At 49.4% G+C, this 18,475-nt stretch overlaps 1 protein-coding gene across 5 annotated transcripts in view; it reads right to left on the bottom strand.

Annotated features, from left to right (window-relative positions):
• Positions 1 to 2,244: 2,244 nt before the first annotated feature.
• Lzts1 (leucine zipper tumor suppressor 1) overlaps positions 2,245 to 18,475 on the bottom strand; it is a 54,105-nt gene continuing 37,874 nt past the window's right edge. For 4 of the 5 annotated variants that reach the window (XM_076914255.1, XM_076914256.1, XM_034519805.2 and 1 more), the window contains 3 exons: positions 11,671 to 12,151; positions 8,809 to 9,606; positions 2,245 to 5,799 (listed from right to left, as the gene is read on the bottom strand). In XM_076914255.1, coding sequence (XP_076770370.1) covers positions 5,137 to 5,799; positions 8,809 to 9,606; positions 11,671 to 12,015 — 1,806 coding nt within the window. In that variant the 5' untranslated portion in view covers positions 12,016 to 12,151 and the 3' untranslated portion in view covers positions 2,245 to 5,136. Of the gene's footprint in view, positions 5,800 to 8,808; positions 9,607 to 11,670; positions 12,152 to 14,399; positions 14,562 to 18,475 lie in introns of all 5 variants that reach the window. The other variant, XM_076914254.1, reaches the window with a different exon arrangement.

Below are 18,475 nucleotides of genomic sequence, written 5' to 3'. Positions count from 1 at the left end.
AAGGAGAGAGGGTGAGGGGTCAGCTGTGGCTTGCTTCCAAAGCACAAGGCAAGGCTGGTAGAACAGAGCCGTGCAGGAAATGTGGATCATGCAAGAGGCTGAAGAAACGTCTGCCTAGTGTGGCTAATGCCTCCCCAAGCAAACAATAGCAACAATATGTATGGATGAATTCCTTAAAGCCCAACATTTCCTTGTCAAATTATCCAATGAAGGCTGGGGTAAATCCCAGTGCTAGAGCACTTGTTGAGTGTGTGCAAGGCCCTGGGTTCCGCCCCAGCACTGTTTTTTGTTTTTTTAATTTATTTATCTAGAAAGACGAAAAGGAGCTGTGCTGACTTTGGCTTCACCGCAAGGATCACACCGAATCACCAAACTTCCACTTTCATACGTGGGAGAACACATGCCATGCCTGAAGCTCTCCAAAGGCTTTCCAATGGCTGTGATGGAGCCTGACTTAGATGGAAGGCAGGTGAGGTTATAAGGTTACCCAGGTGGAGACCCCTGGTGGGAGAGCAGCCCAGGGCACAGCAGTCAGAGAGCTGCAGGTTCCCTCAATAAGGAGGTGTTACTGAGGCTCTGAGACAAGAGAAAGGACTTGAGGGGAGAGCCAAGGTGAGATTTTTCCATTTTCTGTACCAATGGCCTTGCCACATCCCCTTCAGACACATCACTGTCTCCACAGCCAGCAGGTACCACCCTGCTTATGACCCCTGTAAAGCCTGTAGAATGGAAAGTCCCTAAGAAGAAAGGATTCTTTTGTTTGGTTATTTGTTTGAGACAGGGTCAGTTTCTCTCTCTCTCTCTCTCTCTCTCTCTCTCTCTCTCTCTCTCTCTCTCTCGTCCTTGTATGTATGTAGAACATGCTGACCTTGAACTCCAGCTGAGAGTGCTGGGAATGGTGGCACATGCCTTTGATCCCAGCCCTCAAGGAGAGGCAGGCAACACTTGGGCTGGGGAGAAACTTGGGAACAGCCTGGCCTTCCAGAATTAACTGAGTAACAACATGCAGCCGAAGATGCTCAGGACCACTGACTGGTTGGCCTCCCTCCTCACACATGGTGTGCACAGACTTTAAGACAGTTGGATAAAAATATCTGCTGCAACTGTGTGCTGTCTGCGCAGCCTGGTGGAGGCTGAGGACTGGGTTGCTTGCTGTCAGAAGTGTTCTCTCTCTTTCCTCCCCCCCCCCCACTTGTTTGGACCAGAATGGGATGAGGAGGTGGTGTGGGGAGACAAACTGCTCCCCACTTTGCTGTCTCTCTGCAGTGAGGCAACCCTGGCAGAGTTCTGCTTTTGTATATGAAAATAAATAAATCTTTTTTTTTTTTTTTAATTTTAAGTGTCATGGTTCTGGGGGTCAGGATGCTGGCAGGGTCTCTAAAGAAATCCCTAATGCATGTCATGTGGCTTCGGCTGGTCCTGGGTGGGTTCTAGCTGGGATGCTGGGATAAGCGACGTTCTTGCACCAGCAGAGTAAGAGGTTTCTGACATAGCAGCCCAGGGCTCCCAAGAATGTTAAAGTGGAAGCTGCCAAGACTTGTGAGCTTATGCTAACGTTGACAGCTTGTCTCTCCTGCCTAATCCCCCTGGGTCTGGCCCCAGTGAAGAGGAGGGGCCAGTCATCCAGTGTCCTGTCATATTATGAATAGCACAGTCCTAGCTGGGGCTAGGAAGAGATCCTGGCCACCTTCAGCAGCTTCTACTGACCTTCCCTTCTCCAGAGGCATTGTTTTATACCTACAGGCCTTTAATTCTCTTTGAGCGTCCCTTTCCCTTCTGTTACCACAGTGGCTAGCTTTGGGGTTTAGGATTTGAACTCAAAACAGGGAATGCCCACCAAGGTGAACTGGGAAGGGGGGGGTGGCGCAGGCAGGCAGGACAGATGGTGGCTGTACTAACAGCACTCTCACCTAGGGGCCTGGAGGAGTGACAACAATAGTTACTCTACTCCCTTGCCAAGAAGCCATATGCACTGGCCAGGAGGCTAGCAGCTGGTGGAGGGAGGAGGGGAGCCGCTGGGGTTGGGGAGGGGCATGCTTTTGAAGTCACTGGCCCCTGGTCTCCTCCCTCCAGGGTTCCCCAGGTCACAGAGCTGCCTTCCTCAAGGCTTCTAAGTGAGGAGCACCCCAGCTGGCACAAAGGAAACTGGCTTTCTGGTTCCAAAGGGAGAGACCCCAGGAGCTGCCTGACACATCACAGCAGAGGAGCAGAGATGAGACTTGAAGAGACAAAAGTGACTGTGAAGACATGAGAAACGGCATTCTTTATTCATAAATAAAAACATAAAATTAGCAGAAATAGTTTATAGAGCCAACAAAGAACTTCAAAAATAAAACAAAACGAAGCCATCAAGAGCAAAGCAAACCAGAAACAAGGAAGAGAAAAATAACTATGTACTTAATCTTCCAAATGCCAGTCCATCTGAAGCCAGCCTCTGCTGAGGACTCCGGTGTTCAAAGGGGAAAACAGTCTCCACTGAGGGGCACTGGGGCCTGTTATGTGGCATGTGAGGAGATCTCAGGTCCTAGAGAAATCTCTGGTCCAGCCTGGCTTTCCCTTGGACATCCCTCTTACCTGAGACACAGCCCAAGCTGGAGCTAGGGACAAGAGGATCAGCAAGTGTCTCTCAGAGGAGTGATACCAAGCCCCCCGCCCCCCAAAGTTACCATGCTAAAGCTCAAGTGTACCTAGAAAGGACAAAGTTGAGCAAGGAGGTACACCGTGGGAGTCTGGACACGACAAGACCCTGCCTTGTGAGGTGATGCTGTTCTTCCTTCAGAAAGTAGCAACATTCTGGAACCAGCTACCTCTGGGAAGCAGCATGTATCTGAGAGACAAAGCATGGCCGGCTACTTGTCTGTCCTGAACCTGCACACCTGAGTTCCTGGTTCAGTCAGTGTTCCAACTAGCCATCCAACATGGGCATGGACCACAAATAGTGAGGATAGAAAAGGAAAGGAAGCACACACGGAGGAAGGCAAGGATATCAGGTTAGAGCAGAGTTGCGTCTTGGAGCTACCCTGGGACCTCAGGCTGATAGCAGTCTTGGGAAGGTATCTGCCATCTTAAAGGTTGAACAATTCCCAGGCGGAAGTCTCAGAGATGACCAGGACATGACTACTGGGCAGTGACATGGGCAGAACCCCCTGTGAGTAGAAGGCGCCCTGCACAGATACAGAGCATAGGCCTGCCCCAGGCCTGGTATCTGCTTCTTCCTGGACAAGGACTCCATGGCATAGCAGTGGACTTCTGGCTTCTTAGCAGTGGACAGCAGTTCTTTCAGAGGAAGGAGACCTTCAATCTAGGGAGAGGCAGCTAACCCCATCATTCTTTCCCTCTGTTGGACAGTCTCAATAGGAAGGACTCAAACAAGGCACAGACTGGTACACAACGAAGAAATGAGGGCCATGGACTTTTTAAATTGGGCTGTGACCTGTACTCAGTGGAGGGTATGACACTGCAAGTTGGGGGAGTCATCTTTGGCCTGTAGATTCCAGGTTTAAATGAGCACGTGACTATTGGCAATAGGAGACCAGAGAATAGTGGGCCCTTGAAAGTCAGTAGTAGGAGAGGGCTAACCTAACCAGAGGAACAGAAAGCAGTGCCACCTACAGAGGAGGCACCTAGCCTGCAGACACTAGGAAGGGAAGAAAGCCCATGGGAAGACAAGGTCACTAGGGCTGGGATCCTGGGACCCAGGGACTCTTAAGGACCAGCATTAGGGAGGTAGAACTCTGATTAGTTCCTGGACTACCAAGCACACAGACCCTCCCTTAACATCTCCTATATCCTGGGTCCCACCCACCAGGCAAGCACATGGCTCAGGAATCCAGCAAGGGCTGGGTGCCCTACCAACAACAGCTGTGGTAAGGGCCAAAAATAGAATATGGAGCAGCTTGGCTGCCTGCTTGATCTGGCTCGCTTTGGAAAACACAGAATGGAAGGGGGGAAGGCGAGAGAAGATAATTCCTCCAACCAAGCAACTGCACTTCCCTCTGCCCCTAGATCTGGATGTCTTCAAAAGACAAGGCCAGGCTCCCACAGGCTCACATGCCGCTTTCTAGAGTGAATTCTTACAACACGGGGCATCACCACATGGAGGGAGATGAGTGGGTGGCTTGGGATATTTATAAGGCTCTTTTTATGCACCCCGGACCTCTCCTACCTGGACTGCAGCCTACTGGCGCACTGGTGACCCTTCAGACTCATAGCACTGAAGATTCTATAAGGGGAGAAGATGCTGCTGACTTGGGCCACAGGCAACGGAGGCTACTGCCCAGCCCCCATACACACTATCCAAGTGGATGGGCTGTTCTGGAGCTGAACAAGAACATGGCGATCAGGAAAGAAAAACATTCCATATTGGCTGCTGAGGAGGATCTCCTGGCACAGCTGGGAATCTATGTCTCATGTCATTTCCCTGTACCCCACCTGGGACCCCAATGTCTATGGCTTTAAAAAGAGTGACCACTGGGGTCAAAGGGACTGTGCGGCTCATTTAAGACTCCCTGTCTTCTTTGGTTCTCTCCCTTCACCTCCCACCCAGACCTCTGGGGACCTATGAAGGTTCTGCAATGCCAGACTGTCCATCCACCCCTTCCTCCCATGACCTGCTGGCTCAACGCGTGGCAACACAACCCCTCCACCTCCACAGACAGAAGTACAGGCTGTAATGAAGACAGGGTGCAAGGCTCCTGGTTACACATGGCTTCTTTCTATTCCCAAAGGCATCCTAATATGCCCAGGGGATCATAGGGGTTTAGAGATGACAGGGAAAATGTTTCTGTCCTTGGGTGGCCACTTGGCCTGTATGGCAGCTGTTTCCTTTCCTGATGGAGTGTCTTTCTCACTACTTTGAATTAGACCAAAGGTGAGAGAAACCTCAACCAGCACATAAAGCTCCCCGAGCACATCCTTAGGAGAGCTTGGGGTTCGCAGATCAAGGTCTTATAAGCAGCAGGGTTAGTTAGGCTGAAAAAGCCAGGAGGGGAGGAAAGGCTATGTGGTGACCCCTATCCACCATCTGGGCCCCAGAGGTGGCTTCTCTCAGAGGGGCTCAAAATGTCTCTTTGAACAGGCTCAGCCCTCCCTGCTTTTTGGGGTCCAGTCCCCAGCCCTCCATCCCTAGGCAGCCCCTCAGATCTCAGTGGCTATGATATCCTCATAGGGAATATCAGCTCCCTCCAGGTCAATTTCAAAGGGTTCCCCTGCAACATCCCCACGGGCCAGCTGCTGCAGGGCCTTCTCTAGACGCTGGTTGCGCTGGTACATGGCCAAGTAGCTCTGTTGTAGCTGCTTTTGGTACTGGATCACTTTCTCCTTCTCTTCTTTCCACACCAACCGCTCATGCTGGAATCCTGAGGACATCTGGTCATGGCCTTGCCTCTCCTCCTTCAGCTCAGCCCGCAGTCGATCCAGCTCCCGCTGCAGAGCAGGGATGTCCTCTGAGAAAGTGAGCCCAACCCCTAGAGGCCCCAGGGGTGCAGCATCTCGATGCAGGGCAGCCTGGGCCCGCAGCTCCTGCAGCTCCTGCTCCAGAAGGTTCACCTTCTCTCTCAGCAGCTCCGCCTCATTCTTCTTGCGCTGCAGTTCGTTCTCACAGACCTCCAGCTCCAGCCCCTTGGTGCGCAGGGCACTCTCTAAGTCCTGTGTCTTCAGCTCCATTCCATCCAGCTTGCCCCGGGTGTCCTTCAGCTGTGCCTTCAGACTGAGGATCTCACTGGCCTTAGTGTTCACCTCTATTTGAGACTCTTTGAGCTGTTGCTTCAGAAGAGAGATCTCACCTGACTTCTGGCACACCTGCCAAGGGTGGGGTGAGAAAGGGTGAGAATCAATGCCAGGAGTGATTGGCACTATCCGAACCAAGATGACATCACCATTTCCTAAAGGGTTCAGGCTGCTCCTGACAAGGTACCTCAGACACAGTTCTCCTGCATGTAGACAACCTGTTTTTCTTACATGCATTTCCAAGTGCCTCCCTCATATCCAGTTCAGGCTCCACATGCCAGTCTGTGCCCAAACTCAAGGTTCTATGCAACTCAATACTCACCTGCTTACTCTATCCTCTGCTCCCAGCTCTACCACCTACCTTTAATACCAGGGATACTGGCTTCAGGGAGCAAACACCAAACCTCACCCCTGCATGTATCTACCCCTGTATTCATCTCTGAGTTAGGGCCATTTCATCTTGTTCTATTGTATCCCAAAAGCTAGCCATACAAACTGATCCATAGGTCATGTACAGTATCCATCTGCCAAACAATGAACTGTGGCCTTCCTCCCTTCCTGACTTCTCCACCACTTCAACAGCCATTGGCCATCAAAGTTGGGCCAGAGTTGGGTCAGATCATTGTGTCTCTGGGGCCTTGGCACTCTGAGGCCATAAGCATTACTTGGGGTCATGATATGGTTTGGAGTGGTAGTACACACCAGCCTATTCATATCAAGCCTGTCTCAGATACCTCCTCCTGCTTCTGACTAAAAAAGAAAGAAAGCATGTAAGAAAAAGGTTTGTTTTGTTTTGTTTTGTTTAAAAAAATGCATGCCTAGTATATGCATGAAGCCCTGGGTTTGATCCCCACAATAAACCAAAAGAGAGAAGAAGGGAAAAAAAGAGGAGGAAGAGGAGGAAGAAGAAGAGGAGAAAGAGGAAGAGGAGAAGAAAGAAGGAGAAGGAGAAGAGGAAGAAGAGGAGAAGGGGAAAAGGAAGAGGAGGAGGGAGAGGAGGAGGAAGAGGAGGAGAAGGAAGACATCTTGGCACAAAACCCTGTATTTTCCCTTTTTATCTCCCAGTAAAGCTTCCCCTTACTCCTAATGCAGAGGGGAACACTTAGCCTCACCGTCAGGCATAGCTAGAGCCCAGAACTTCTTGACAAGGCCACGTGCAGATCTTGAATGTCTCATGAAGCTCAGATGTTAAAGTTCTCCAGTGTGGTAACACTGACAGGTAGAGGTGGTAGAACCTCTAAGAAGTTAGGCCTAGTGTTTAGGAAGGTGTTTAGGTCACGGGCCCCTGAAGGGGACTGTCAGACTCTGGATCCTTCTTTGTCTTCACCTTTGCTTCCTGGCCATGAGGTGACACTCCATGGCCATATACGTTTACCATGATATTGTACTTCATCACAGGCCCAAAGCAACAGGGTCTGTTAGCCAATTGATCCTGAAGCGAGACCTCCAATATCGCGAGGCAGAATAAACTCTTGTTGTAAGCTGCATACCTTGTATATTTTGTTACAATGACCAAACACAAACACCAAGCCTACATCAGTTTGGTAGAGGGACTTAGGACAGAGTCCCATTAAAGCACAGGTTTTGAGTCCAGATTGGATCATTTGTGAACCAGGTGACACAGGCACACATTAGCATGGAGACGACAAGCAATTAAAAATGTGAACTCTGGGGATGGTGAAATGGCTCACAGGGCAAACACATTTGTCTCCAACCCTGATGAGTTCCATCCCTGAAGCCCACATGGTGGAAAGAAAGAACCAACTCTGAAAAGTTGACATTTGACTTCCACGTTTGGGCTGTAGCATGTTCATGTCCCCTCCCCCAATAAGTGGTAAAAAAAAAAATGTGAACTTCTGGTCCATATTCTTATAGTTGAATCTTAGCATCTATATTTTATATGTATAAGCTATCAGAGCTCATCTGTGTGTCAGTTTCCTTAATTCTAAACTGAAAAACTGCAACATTCCTATATCACACTATGACTGTAAGGACTAGATGGAAGAACACAGCATTTTCTAAAGTCTCTGTAAATTAAATGGGTTTATAGCAATATTTCTGTCACTATTTATTACCCTTTCATTATTGTTATTGTTGTTGTTTTGCTAAGTATACTGACCAGCCAAGGTGGGAGCACCATCATGGCTATCTCCAGCTTAGTTCCAGACTGAACCAAGGCCAACACCCACAACTTATTTCTGAGATGCACAAAAGGTTCTTTTCTTCACCTTTCTTCTGATTACTTGTCATTTTATAGGGTGAGGACAGGAATCTCCGAGCAGTCGGGGCTATGGTGCTAACAGTGAGCCACCCTATCCAGCCCCGATGCTGATCCATACGAACAGAACTACTGTCATCGATCCTTACAGAGAAGTCTTTGGAGTGAATGACAGCACTAATGTCTCTACCTGCCTGCCCCAGCCGGGCCACAGAAGTGTGTGTGTGTGTGTGTGTGGGGTGCTACTCGGGGGGGGGGGGGGGGGGGGGAAGATGGAGTGCTTCTCCAGAAAAAGCGAGGCCCTAGCTTTAACCCCTAGTATCAAACAAAACAGAACAGCAAAACCTGTCCCCAAAACGTGACGGGGTGTTTGTCCTTTTTCCTCCTCCCCTGTGTTTAAATTTCAGCCCACCAAGTAGAATCTCCACTTACGCCTCAGCAAAGAAGGGCAATTCCATCACTGAGACCTACCACTAATGGCTATAGTTAGGACTCTTTCTCCCAAAGCACCGAATAGGCTTAATCCTTCTCTCGGGTCCTCAGACCAGACAAACACAGGTATCTCCCATAAGTGATAAGGTCAGCCCTTAGAGCTTCCCTTGCCTGGGGTTTGGCTTTCCCACCAAAGACTAGGCTACTGTGTCCAATGACTGAGGGCCATGAGGATGATACAATGGCGGAATGAGCGAGAAACACAGAGCTGACTCGGCATCCCCATGCTAGTCCACTCGGGAGTCCCTTCCTTGGTCATGAAGCTCTTTAGCGGCACTGGCGGGAGCACTCAGCGTTGATACCGCTTTGCCAGTATGGATGTGGTGGATGTCAGCAAAGCCCTGGCAGGACTTTACCTCCCAGTGTCTTACCTCCCATTGGGTCTCCTCCAGTGCAGGGGCGAAGTTGGTTTTCTCCCGCTCGTAGGACCTCAGCTTGGTCTCCAGCAGGTCCTGCTCCTTCATCAGGCTCTCTAGCTCCTGCCTCAACTGCCGTTTCTCCTGCTGCAACTGCAACACCTGTAGCTGGAGCACCTGCTGCGTGCGCTGGCTCTTCTGCGAGGCTGGCTTCAGTTTACTCTTAGGTTCCAGGCACTCCAGTTCATCTCTAGTCCGCCGCGGCCGCTCCTCGAAGGTCTGGCCAGAGGCAAACTCCTTCTCATCGAAACTGCGCTGTAGCTTCTGCAGTGCAGTCTCCCTCTGCAGCAGCTTCTGCTCCAGCTCCTGGATGGTGCACTCATCCGTGGAGAGTGGGGAGCGCACACAGGAGGAGCCCTTATCTACCTTGCCGGGGTGAGCCAGCTTGCTGCCGCCATCAGAGAACGACAGGGCCTTCAGGCTCATCATATTACTGTCCTGAAGGATGATGCCTTGTGTGATGTTGTGAGCCGAACCCCCAAAACGGCTGGTGGGCCCCACGGGGGTGACCAGAGGGTCCAGCTGGTAGCTGCTCGTGGTGCTATGCGTGGGCAGGCTAGACATGGAGTTCCGGCCTGAGTCAGACAGTGCCCCGGAGCACAGGCCTGGCTTCAGCTCCTGCTCCTTGGGCTTATCTGGAGGCATGGGATGAAGCTGGTGGCTGGTACTCTCAGGTGAAGAGTGGAGGATGGCTCCTGACCGTGGCAGCACAGGCTTGAAGGCAGTGGGCCTCACTGCCCCCTTGTCTGAACTCTGGGGAAGCAAAGAAGCACACAGACTTGAGTGTCTCTTCCACACTCACCCGACCTTTTCCCACTGTGGGTGTGCGTGTGCGACCCTCATGAGCCTACCTGAGCTTGGAGCCCAAGTGAAACCTTTCTTGGTTGATAGCAAACCGTGTCAGCTGCTCTGGACTGGCTGAGTATATGTGTACATGTGAGTATGGGTGTATATGCATGTGTGATATACACACGCCACAGGGTCCACATGGAGATGAGAACATCTTACAGGAGTCTTCTCCCTCCACCATGTGGAAGTCAAGTGGTCTGGCTTTCGGGCTAGGTGGCAAGCCCTCGACTGCTGACCTATTTCACCTACCTCAGTCCACCATTCTTAAGAAACCCTCTGAGGGAGCTGGAGGCAGTGGTTAAGAGCATTAGCTGCTCTGCCAGAGGACCTAGGCGCTATTCTCCACACGCACATGGCAGCACACAACCATTTTGCAACTCTAGTCCCAGGGGATCTGACACACTCTCTGGCCTCTGTGGGTACCAGGAACACACCTGGTATACATATATACATGTAGGCAAGAACTCATACTCATAAAATAAAAATAAACAAATCTTTTTAAGAAGAAGGAGTAGAAGGAGAAGGAAAAGGAGGAGGAGGAGATGCTGATGACAATGACAAGACTCTTAAGGCTAGACTTGATGGCACATCCCTTTACAGTCACATAACTTGAGAGGCAGAGGCAGGCAGATTTCTGCGAGTTTTGGGCCCCCTTGGTCTATATCATGAGCTGGAGGCAGGGCTACATAGTGAGACCATCTCTCTCTCTCTCTCTCTCTCTCTCTCTCTCTCTCTCACACACACACACACACACACACACACACACACACACACACACACACACCCCTCTGTACCAAGAAAGCCTTCAGTGATGGCCTAGGCACTGTGCTAGTAACAATTACTGCCACTGGTCCCAGCCCTCTAGAGAGGTTAGATGGGGACTAAGGTATGGTGCAGTAAGGACAGCAGACAATATAAGCTTGCCCTCCACCTCTCCCATTGAGCCTAGCACAAGACTGTAAGCCACGACCTGCTTCTAGTTCAGGTCATTTGGAATAGCAATCCTGAAACTTGCAATTTCCCTCAGTGGACAACTCTGCCTTTCACAAGGCCTTTGTTTAGAAAGCTGTGTACAAACACGGGCATCTTTCCTATTCTAGGTTGAGCATTCCTGGTCCTAAAAATCTCAGATCTGAAATGCTCCAGAATGTGCAAATGTTTGAGTCCAGGCAAGATGCTAAGAGTGGAAAAATCCACACATTCGGAGATTTTGTTTTGTGTATAAAAAAAAAACATTGTATCATCATTGTGGGCCTTTGTGAGTGAGGTATACACAAAGCATAGATGATTGCTGCTATTAGGGACCTCATTATGTCTGTGCAAACATTTCATAATCTGAAAGACAACCACCTCTGGCACCTCCCATTCCCAAGCATCTCGGGTAAGTGGTGTTTAACCTGTGCTTTAAAGCCACTGACTGCCACAGAACGAGCATGGAGACTGAATGGGGAAACTGTTTCCAGAGTGCAGCAGTAGTGAGGCTTAAGAGGCCTGAACTGTTAGAGGAGCTAGATTTCTACGTACTAGGAACTCCTTGTGGGCATCCTTCCTCATTTCAGAAGAACAAAATCCCAGAGCCCTTCTCTAGCCAAGGGCACTAGAAACCACAGGTGAGACTACTTACTTCAGTCTTCCAGGTGATAACAGAGCCTCTCTTCTCCCCTGCCCTGTGAGCTTGCTGTCATTTGGCCTACAGAACCATGCGGGTTATGCCCCAGTAGAGCTCAGAAAGGCTTGAATTTCCCCTCTGCCCTTTGCTGCAGGGCAAACCTAAGATTTCTGGTTTAGGGGATAGACTTTTGATTTCTGCTGTGAGGCCAAGTACTTCCGCTCTCACCAGTGCTGATGGGGCCTCGTGGAGATCAAGACACTTGGGCATTAGGGTACCCATCCCTACCACCGCCTCTCATCCTGGGGTAACTCCCCTCCCCTTTTCTACCCAAACATCTGTCAAAGAACCTCACTTACCATTTCCAGTTGACTGGAGAAGGGCATGAGCTTTGGCGGGGTGGCTGGATCAAAATCTACTCCGGTCTGGCCCCCCATGTCCCCACTGGACAGGGCTGTGTAGTCGGGACGATGGGCCCCTCGGGCCTTCTGGCTGACTTTGATGTAGAAGAAATCTTCACTTTTTCCCATTTTGGAGCTGGACTTGCCACGCCCCGAGTCCTGGGAGAAGCCAAACCTCAGCAGCCCGTCTGAGTACCGATTGAGCTTCTTGAGGTGAGAGGACTTCCGCAGCTTGTACTGTGAAGCACGGCAGTGCTTGCTGTGGAAACCGTGGCCCGAGATAAGGCTGCTCACACTGCCCATGGTGACACGTAACCAAGGGCCTGCAGGGTACAAGAGGGGCCTGGAGAGACGACGGTAGCAGCAAAATGTAGTCCTGGCTCAGCCAGGGGACTGTGGTCAGAGCAAAAGCTTCTCAGAGCCTAGGAGAGCCATGGACCTGGGAAGAGACACAGAGAGGTTTAGATTTAGGCACAGCATTGTCACAGTGATGATTTCAGGAGTGCTATTCCTATCATGAAACCTGGATGGTAACAAGGTGCACATCAAATGCTAGCTCTGCCTCTTCTATGAGTCTATCATTATTCTGATGATATGAGCAGGTCAGGGTGAAGCATTGTCCTATGTATTGGGTACACATATGACTGTGGGACTCCTTTGTATGGGGTACACATATGACTGTGGGACTCCTTTGTAGTGTCATATGGATAGACAGCTCATACCCAATCTACAGGCCCCATTTCAAGCACTATGCTAAGTACTATGTCAAGGAGAAGTCAAGACGCTTATGTAGGGAGTTTGAGACCCTATGCCCAGGGAGTGCCGGAGTTTAGATGCACCCCTCAGTATTTACATATTACAAACTCAGTCTCCAGTGTCATTTGGTCATGGTATTTGGGGATGTGATTTGAGCTCACTGGGATTGGATGAAATCTTGATGCAGGGGCCTAATGATGGCATGGGTGGCTCTGTAAGAGGAAGGAACTCCAGGTGTGATAGCACAGAGCTAAAATCCCAGCACTTGGAGGGTAGAGACGGAGGATGGAGAGTTCAGGGCTAGGTGTGTGTCAAATTAAAGACTGGAAAAAGCTAGGCTATGTTATAGTAAGAACCTGTCTTCTTAAAAAAGGAGAAAGGGAACAGGGAGGAAGAGGGGAAGCAGGAGAAACAGGAGCAGGAAAGAGACACAATTGGACCCTTGCTCTATCTGGAATGTGCTGCCCAGTACACCCCACCCTGGGGGGGGGGTGACCTCAAAAAACACCCGTCTTGACACCAAGACAGACTTGACCAGATGTGAATGTCCTACCCTTCTTGGACTTCTTAGGCTTCAAACTGTGAGCCTGATATGCCTATATTCTCTATCAATTATCCTGTTTATAGCCCGCTGTCATAGCAACAGTAATGTCAGAGTTGCACTAGACAAGATCTTCAGAAACTTCGAAGCAAGCCATGGGAATCTGAGAAGTAGTTTCAAGAAGCTACAGGTACAAAGTGCTTGAGGTAGAGTGTGCTTCCTGGGACCAGCTGGGACATCACCATAGAGACAGGAGAGCCACCCGGTTGGCAGAGTAGGCTGGAGACGTAGCAGCAGGGAGAGAGCCTGCAGGTTAGTACCAGGGAGCAGGGAGCTTGGGCAAATGAAAGGATTTTAGCTTGACTGAGACAGAAAGGTGGAGTGTCAGTGGGGTAAGCAAGGGGTGACTTCATCTCATGTGCCATGGAAGGCTACCATGGCAGCTGGGTAAGCAGGCTGCTGAGGGGCTCAGCTGTTTGAGTGACTAATTCAGTTGGGCTGGGAGTATCTGGGAACTGTTTTAGATGTACTTTGAAGGCTGGTCTGATGGGATTTGCTAATGGATTTGGTAAGATGAGTGAGAGAAAGAGAAGTCAAGAAGGGTTCTGGGGGCTCTGGGAGGCTGGAGGATGTAGCTCACTGATGATGTGACTGCCTTGGCAACAGAGATCGTACTCTGGGAGCCACTGAAACAAAGAATCCCAACAATTAAAATTTCCCTGGGAATCTTAATAGCGGGGACAGGGGGATCAACTTACTGGAGCACTCTGCACAAGAGACTGAGTCCATAATGGACAGGACCACACCTTTTACCAGGGCTGCCTAATTATGTGTATCCCTAGCCCTCTAGTCAAACCTCAAACCACTCAGAAGATAGACTTGGGAAAGCAGTGTCACTCACTCATCATACATTCCTCCTTTCAGCATGTCCACACTAAATAAAACTCCTTTCTGATTGCTTTCACTAGTGCTTGTCTCTTTAATTGGTATACTGAGGATGGATGAGAGAGCCTAGCTTACTGGCACTCCCAGAACCCAGGCTTTTATTCAAAATTCCATAAACAGTAGGGCAGTTACCTAGCAAGCACAAAGACCTGGCTTCTATCCCTAGCATGCATGTGTGTGCAATACACACACACACACAAACACACACACAAACACACACACACACACACACACACACACGAAAAAACAAAGAGAGAGAAAAAGGAAGAAAAGCAAATAACTTCAAGAATTAGAATTTTTTTTAATGTTAATGTTTTTATGGAGCAGCCAGAAGCAAGGATTTGTCACTCACTGAAAACAAGAAAGATCACAAGCTGAGCAACTGAAGGTGAGTTGAGCTGAAGAACAAAGGTTTGGTTTAAGACTGCACATTTGGAAAACTCACTGGGCACCTCGGCTTGATGGAGTAGGCTGTAGGCTGTGAGGGAGGCACTGCAGCTTCAGATTCACAGGCAAGGATGCTACTCTGGAGAGATAGCTGATAAAGGAGATGCAATTGCAGGAAGATGAGTCTGAGACTGAGTTCAAGGAGCAAGCAGGCAGGAAGCTGAGAGACAGAGCAGGAAAATCAAGAAAATCAATGGAGAGGAAGGAAACTTATTCATCCAGAAGCTGGTGGCCTTAAGCTTACTGCTTAAGTTTGCAAATGAGAATTAGTCAATAGAGACAGTCACCACACATGCAGGTGTCATTGACATGAGTGCTTTTGATGGAGTGGTGGGAATAAAGGTGGGACAGGGCTCAAGGGAAGAAAGGGGCAGGAGTAATTGTGACCTTGAACTTGGGAAAGGACATGATCAGCTTGGTTTCTGATCCTCACTTACGCCACTGCTAGCCATGATTTTCGAAGTAAACTATTTACGAACCTCACCTCAGCTTTGCACAATAACTAAAATAAATACTTAAAAATGTTAAAAGCAATAGGGATCTCTCTTTGTAATCAATGCTTCAAATAGCAATAAGTCGACAGCAGAACAGTGCTGCGTATACACACACACACACACACACACACACACACACACACACACACACGGGAGTTGGCAAAATCACTCATTTCCAAAAGGTAGTGGGGCTGCCAGACAGGAGAAAGATGCATTTGTCAGCCAGAAGACATGAGGTTGAATCCAGGGGAAAGTGACAACCAGCTCCCTAAGACACACAATGCAGAAGAGACCTGTGTTCTTTTATCTGCTTTAAATTAGGGCACTGATCCTGAAGGAGCCACAGAATGCCCAAGTGGATCATGGGAGCATCATGTGCATGGGTGAAAGAGACTTCGGGCTAACAATCATCATAGAATCCAGAATCTCGGAGCCCATGTAAATACAGGGCGGGCATGGTGACCCGCCTGTAATTTTAGTGCTCAGGAAGATCCTCAGAGCAACCTGACTGGAATCAACAAGCCCAAGGTTCAAGTTAGAGACCTTGTTTCAATATAGACAGGGAGAGAGCTTGGATCAAGAAGGATGCATAATACCAACATTCAGCCTCCTTACACATATGGATACATGGGCACTTACATGCACGTGTGCCCATATACATGTGAACACACAAATATACATACACACAGGACACACACACACATGCTAAAACATAAAAACAAACAAACAAAAACCAACAACAAAACTCCAAAGATGTGAAGAGCCCCACTGCATACCCTGGCCCCCCCATGCCTTCTCGCCTCAATCGGCTGTGACCCTCTCGAACTCCCTTAAGTAGCTCCTGTCAGGATATCTAGTGCAGCAGCAAGGAGGGTAAGTGGTAAACATTCTGAACAAACTTCCTTATGGCTCTGCTATGCCTGCCTCTCCCCTGGCTCTTGTATCAAAGGAGAGCGGCCCAATGCTTTGCTCCATTTCTTTGTTACGCACATCACAAACACTGTACGCGTACAATGCCAACCCTTCCAGGCTCCCCACAGTCTCCACATCCTGCATCTTTTACTGACATCCACAGAAGCAGCCCCACTGCTTCTCTCTGTACACTGAGCACAACAGGCTTTCTCCACTTGGGGCCTGTTCACTGGCTCCCCGGCTCCATGTAAGTCACATTTGTCTTTCGTTCTCAGCTCATCTGTTACCTTAGAAAAGCACAACCCCTCACTGGCTTCTAGAACCCATCCACTTACTTTCCACACTTTACATTATTTTCTAATATTTGCTTTAGCCTATAACACTCATATTTTAAAATGTAGTCTATGGCACATATCTCTGCCAGAATTTGAATTCAGTGACAATCAAATACTTTGTATCTGTGACTCCCAAAACAAAACTCAGAGAGCTTGGTCAGTCAGCTCATCACTGAGCAATGAACCTTAGGTCTGCATGCCACCATCTGATAGATAAACGTAGATCATGCTACCACGTGCTGCTGGGAATGTAGACTCAGAGATGTTTGTCCTGTCCCAGTGACCAAGGTGAATCTCTGGGGTTGAGACAGAAACTAAAGGAGAAAGTGAGTGGGCACTGGAGCCTCCAGCCACAACTGCAATTCCTTTATGTACAAATACCAAGACAGTTCCAGGCACTCTGGGTAGCAGCCTGGGTGACCCACTGTGCACAAGTTTTGTGCTGGATACCCAGAATTGGAAGAAGACAAAGAACACTGGGCATAAAGGGGACAGGTGGACAAAGGACGGCGGCCACTTTTGGTCCCAAGAACAGCAGTCCGGCCTTTAGCCTGTATATTCTGTATCACCCTTAGGTCTTAACACTCAGGGAGCTGTAAAGTTCAAGGTTACTCTTGGATTCACTTGAAAGCAAGTTTATTTCTCCTCTAAATGTCTAGACTTGTTCTACTGTCAACTCAGAGAGCATTCTGGGAAATGTGGTTGTAATTCACCCCCATCAGACTTGCCGCCTCTCTCCTCTTCAAGGACAGGGCAAAGATGCACATTCCAAAGCCCTCAAAACAAGTCTTCACTGGCCAAGAGGAAAAGCAGGGGCCACAAAGACCTTAAGAGACTTAGGAAGGGGAAAAGAAGAGGGAAGGAGCCTCTCTAAATGGGGTAGGTAGCCTAGGCCAGCGTGAGCTCCTAGGAATGTCATAGATGAGTTTCTGTTAGCAGCAGACTTCACCCTCCTTCAGCCCTAGCCTGCACGGAGCCTCACTACACCAGTACAGGAAAAGGTCTACATGACCAGAGCCCTCACTGTTAGCATTCTGTCTAAATTTCACCCCACAGTTACCTGGCAACAGCCAGGTAGGCCAGCCCACTAGAAAAGAGGCTGCTTGCTCCTCTTTTCTCTCTTGCTCTCTTGCTCTTCCTCCCCCCCCCCCTTCCTTACCCCCTCTCTCTCCACATGTTCATGGCCGGCCTCTACTTCTCTACTCCTCCTCTCTCTGCCTTTCTCTGCCTCTACTACCCTCTTAACTCCCCTCCCCATGCCCTGAATAAACTCTGTTCTATACTATACCATTGTGTGGCTGGTCCCTCAGGGGGAAGGGATGCCTGGGCATGGGCCCACTGAGACATCCCCTACCCCCATACCTGACTACACATCCATCGAACATAACCACCCCTCTCTTTATCTTCTTATTAACACATCACGCACTTCTGACCCTTAGGTGAGAGCAGGGGTGAGATACCTCTGCTGCTCCTTCTCCACTCTTGTTCTGCTCTCTCTTATCTGAAGGGAATCAGTGCAGAAGCAGATGTGATCCGTTCCTGTTTATCCCCTTCCAGAAAGTGGAAGGAGAGGTATGGCGCTGAAAGGAGACTGAAATCCAAACCAACTTCCTTCCCACAGAGTAAAGCTGTTGGCCCTAGCCCATAACATGCATAGGTATCAGGCTTAGGGGAAAGGTTCTGGGCATCTATGCATATGCACCCTTTTCCTCTCCCCGACACAGGCAGAGAAGCCAGTGGCCAAGCTCAGGATGAGCAGGCCCTAGCTGCCCACTTGGTTCTCTCCTTCCCACAGCTACCCATTCTTCTGTGGGAGGGGTCTTGGCTAGAGGGGGTGAGGTAGGTAAGGACAAATTGGCTTCTGGTCTGACACAGCCACACCACAAACCCTCTTGCAGTTTTCAACAACAGTTGTCAAAGATACTGTGTGAGAAGTCCCCACACATGGGGCCCCACGCTCCTGAATCAATCCAAGCTTGTAAGCAGGCAGAGACTATAGTACAAAACCCGTCATGAGCACAGAACCATTGGTCTTCCCTGGGTTCAGTTTCCAATTATAACATGAGGCTGAATTTGATTCACTTTTGTGTTTTTAGGCTTCTTGAGAACATAATAAGAATTACTGTCTCCCTGTCAGAAAAGTACTTCCTGGCTATGTCTTCTGAGTGTTCCTTTGCCACTAAAGCCCCACCCCTTGATTGGCTTAGTTTAAATACATGAATATATCCAGCTCTGGGCACTCCAGTAAGAAGTTTGGGGAGGGGCTGGTGAGATCACTCAGCAGCTAAGAACACTGACTGCTCTTCTGGAAGTCATGAGTTCAAATCCCAGCA

This window comes from Arvicanthis niloticus, chromosome 16, assembly GCF_011762505.2.
Source record: "Arvicanthis niloticus isolate mArvNil1 chromosome 16, mArvNil1.pat.X, whole genome shotgun sequence".
NCBI lineage: Eukaryota > Metazoa > Chordata > Mammalia > Rodentia > Muridae > Arvicanthis > Arvicanthis niloticus.
The sequence above is the reverse complement of the archived record's forward strand: the minus strand, read 5'-3'. Positions and strand labels throughout refer to the sequence as shown.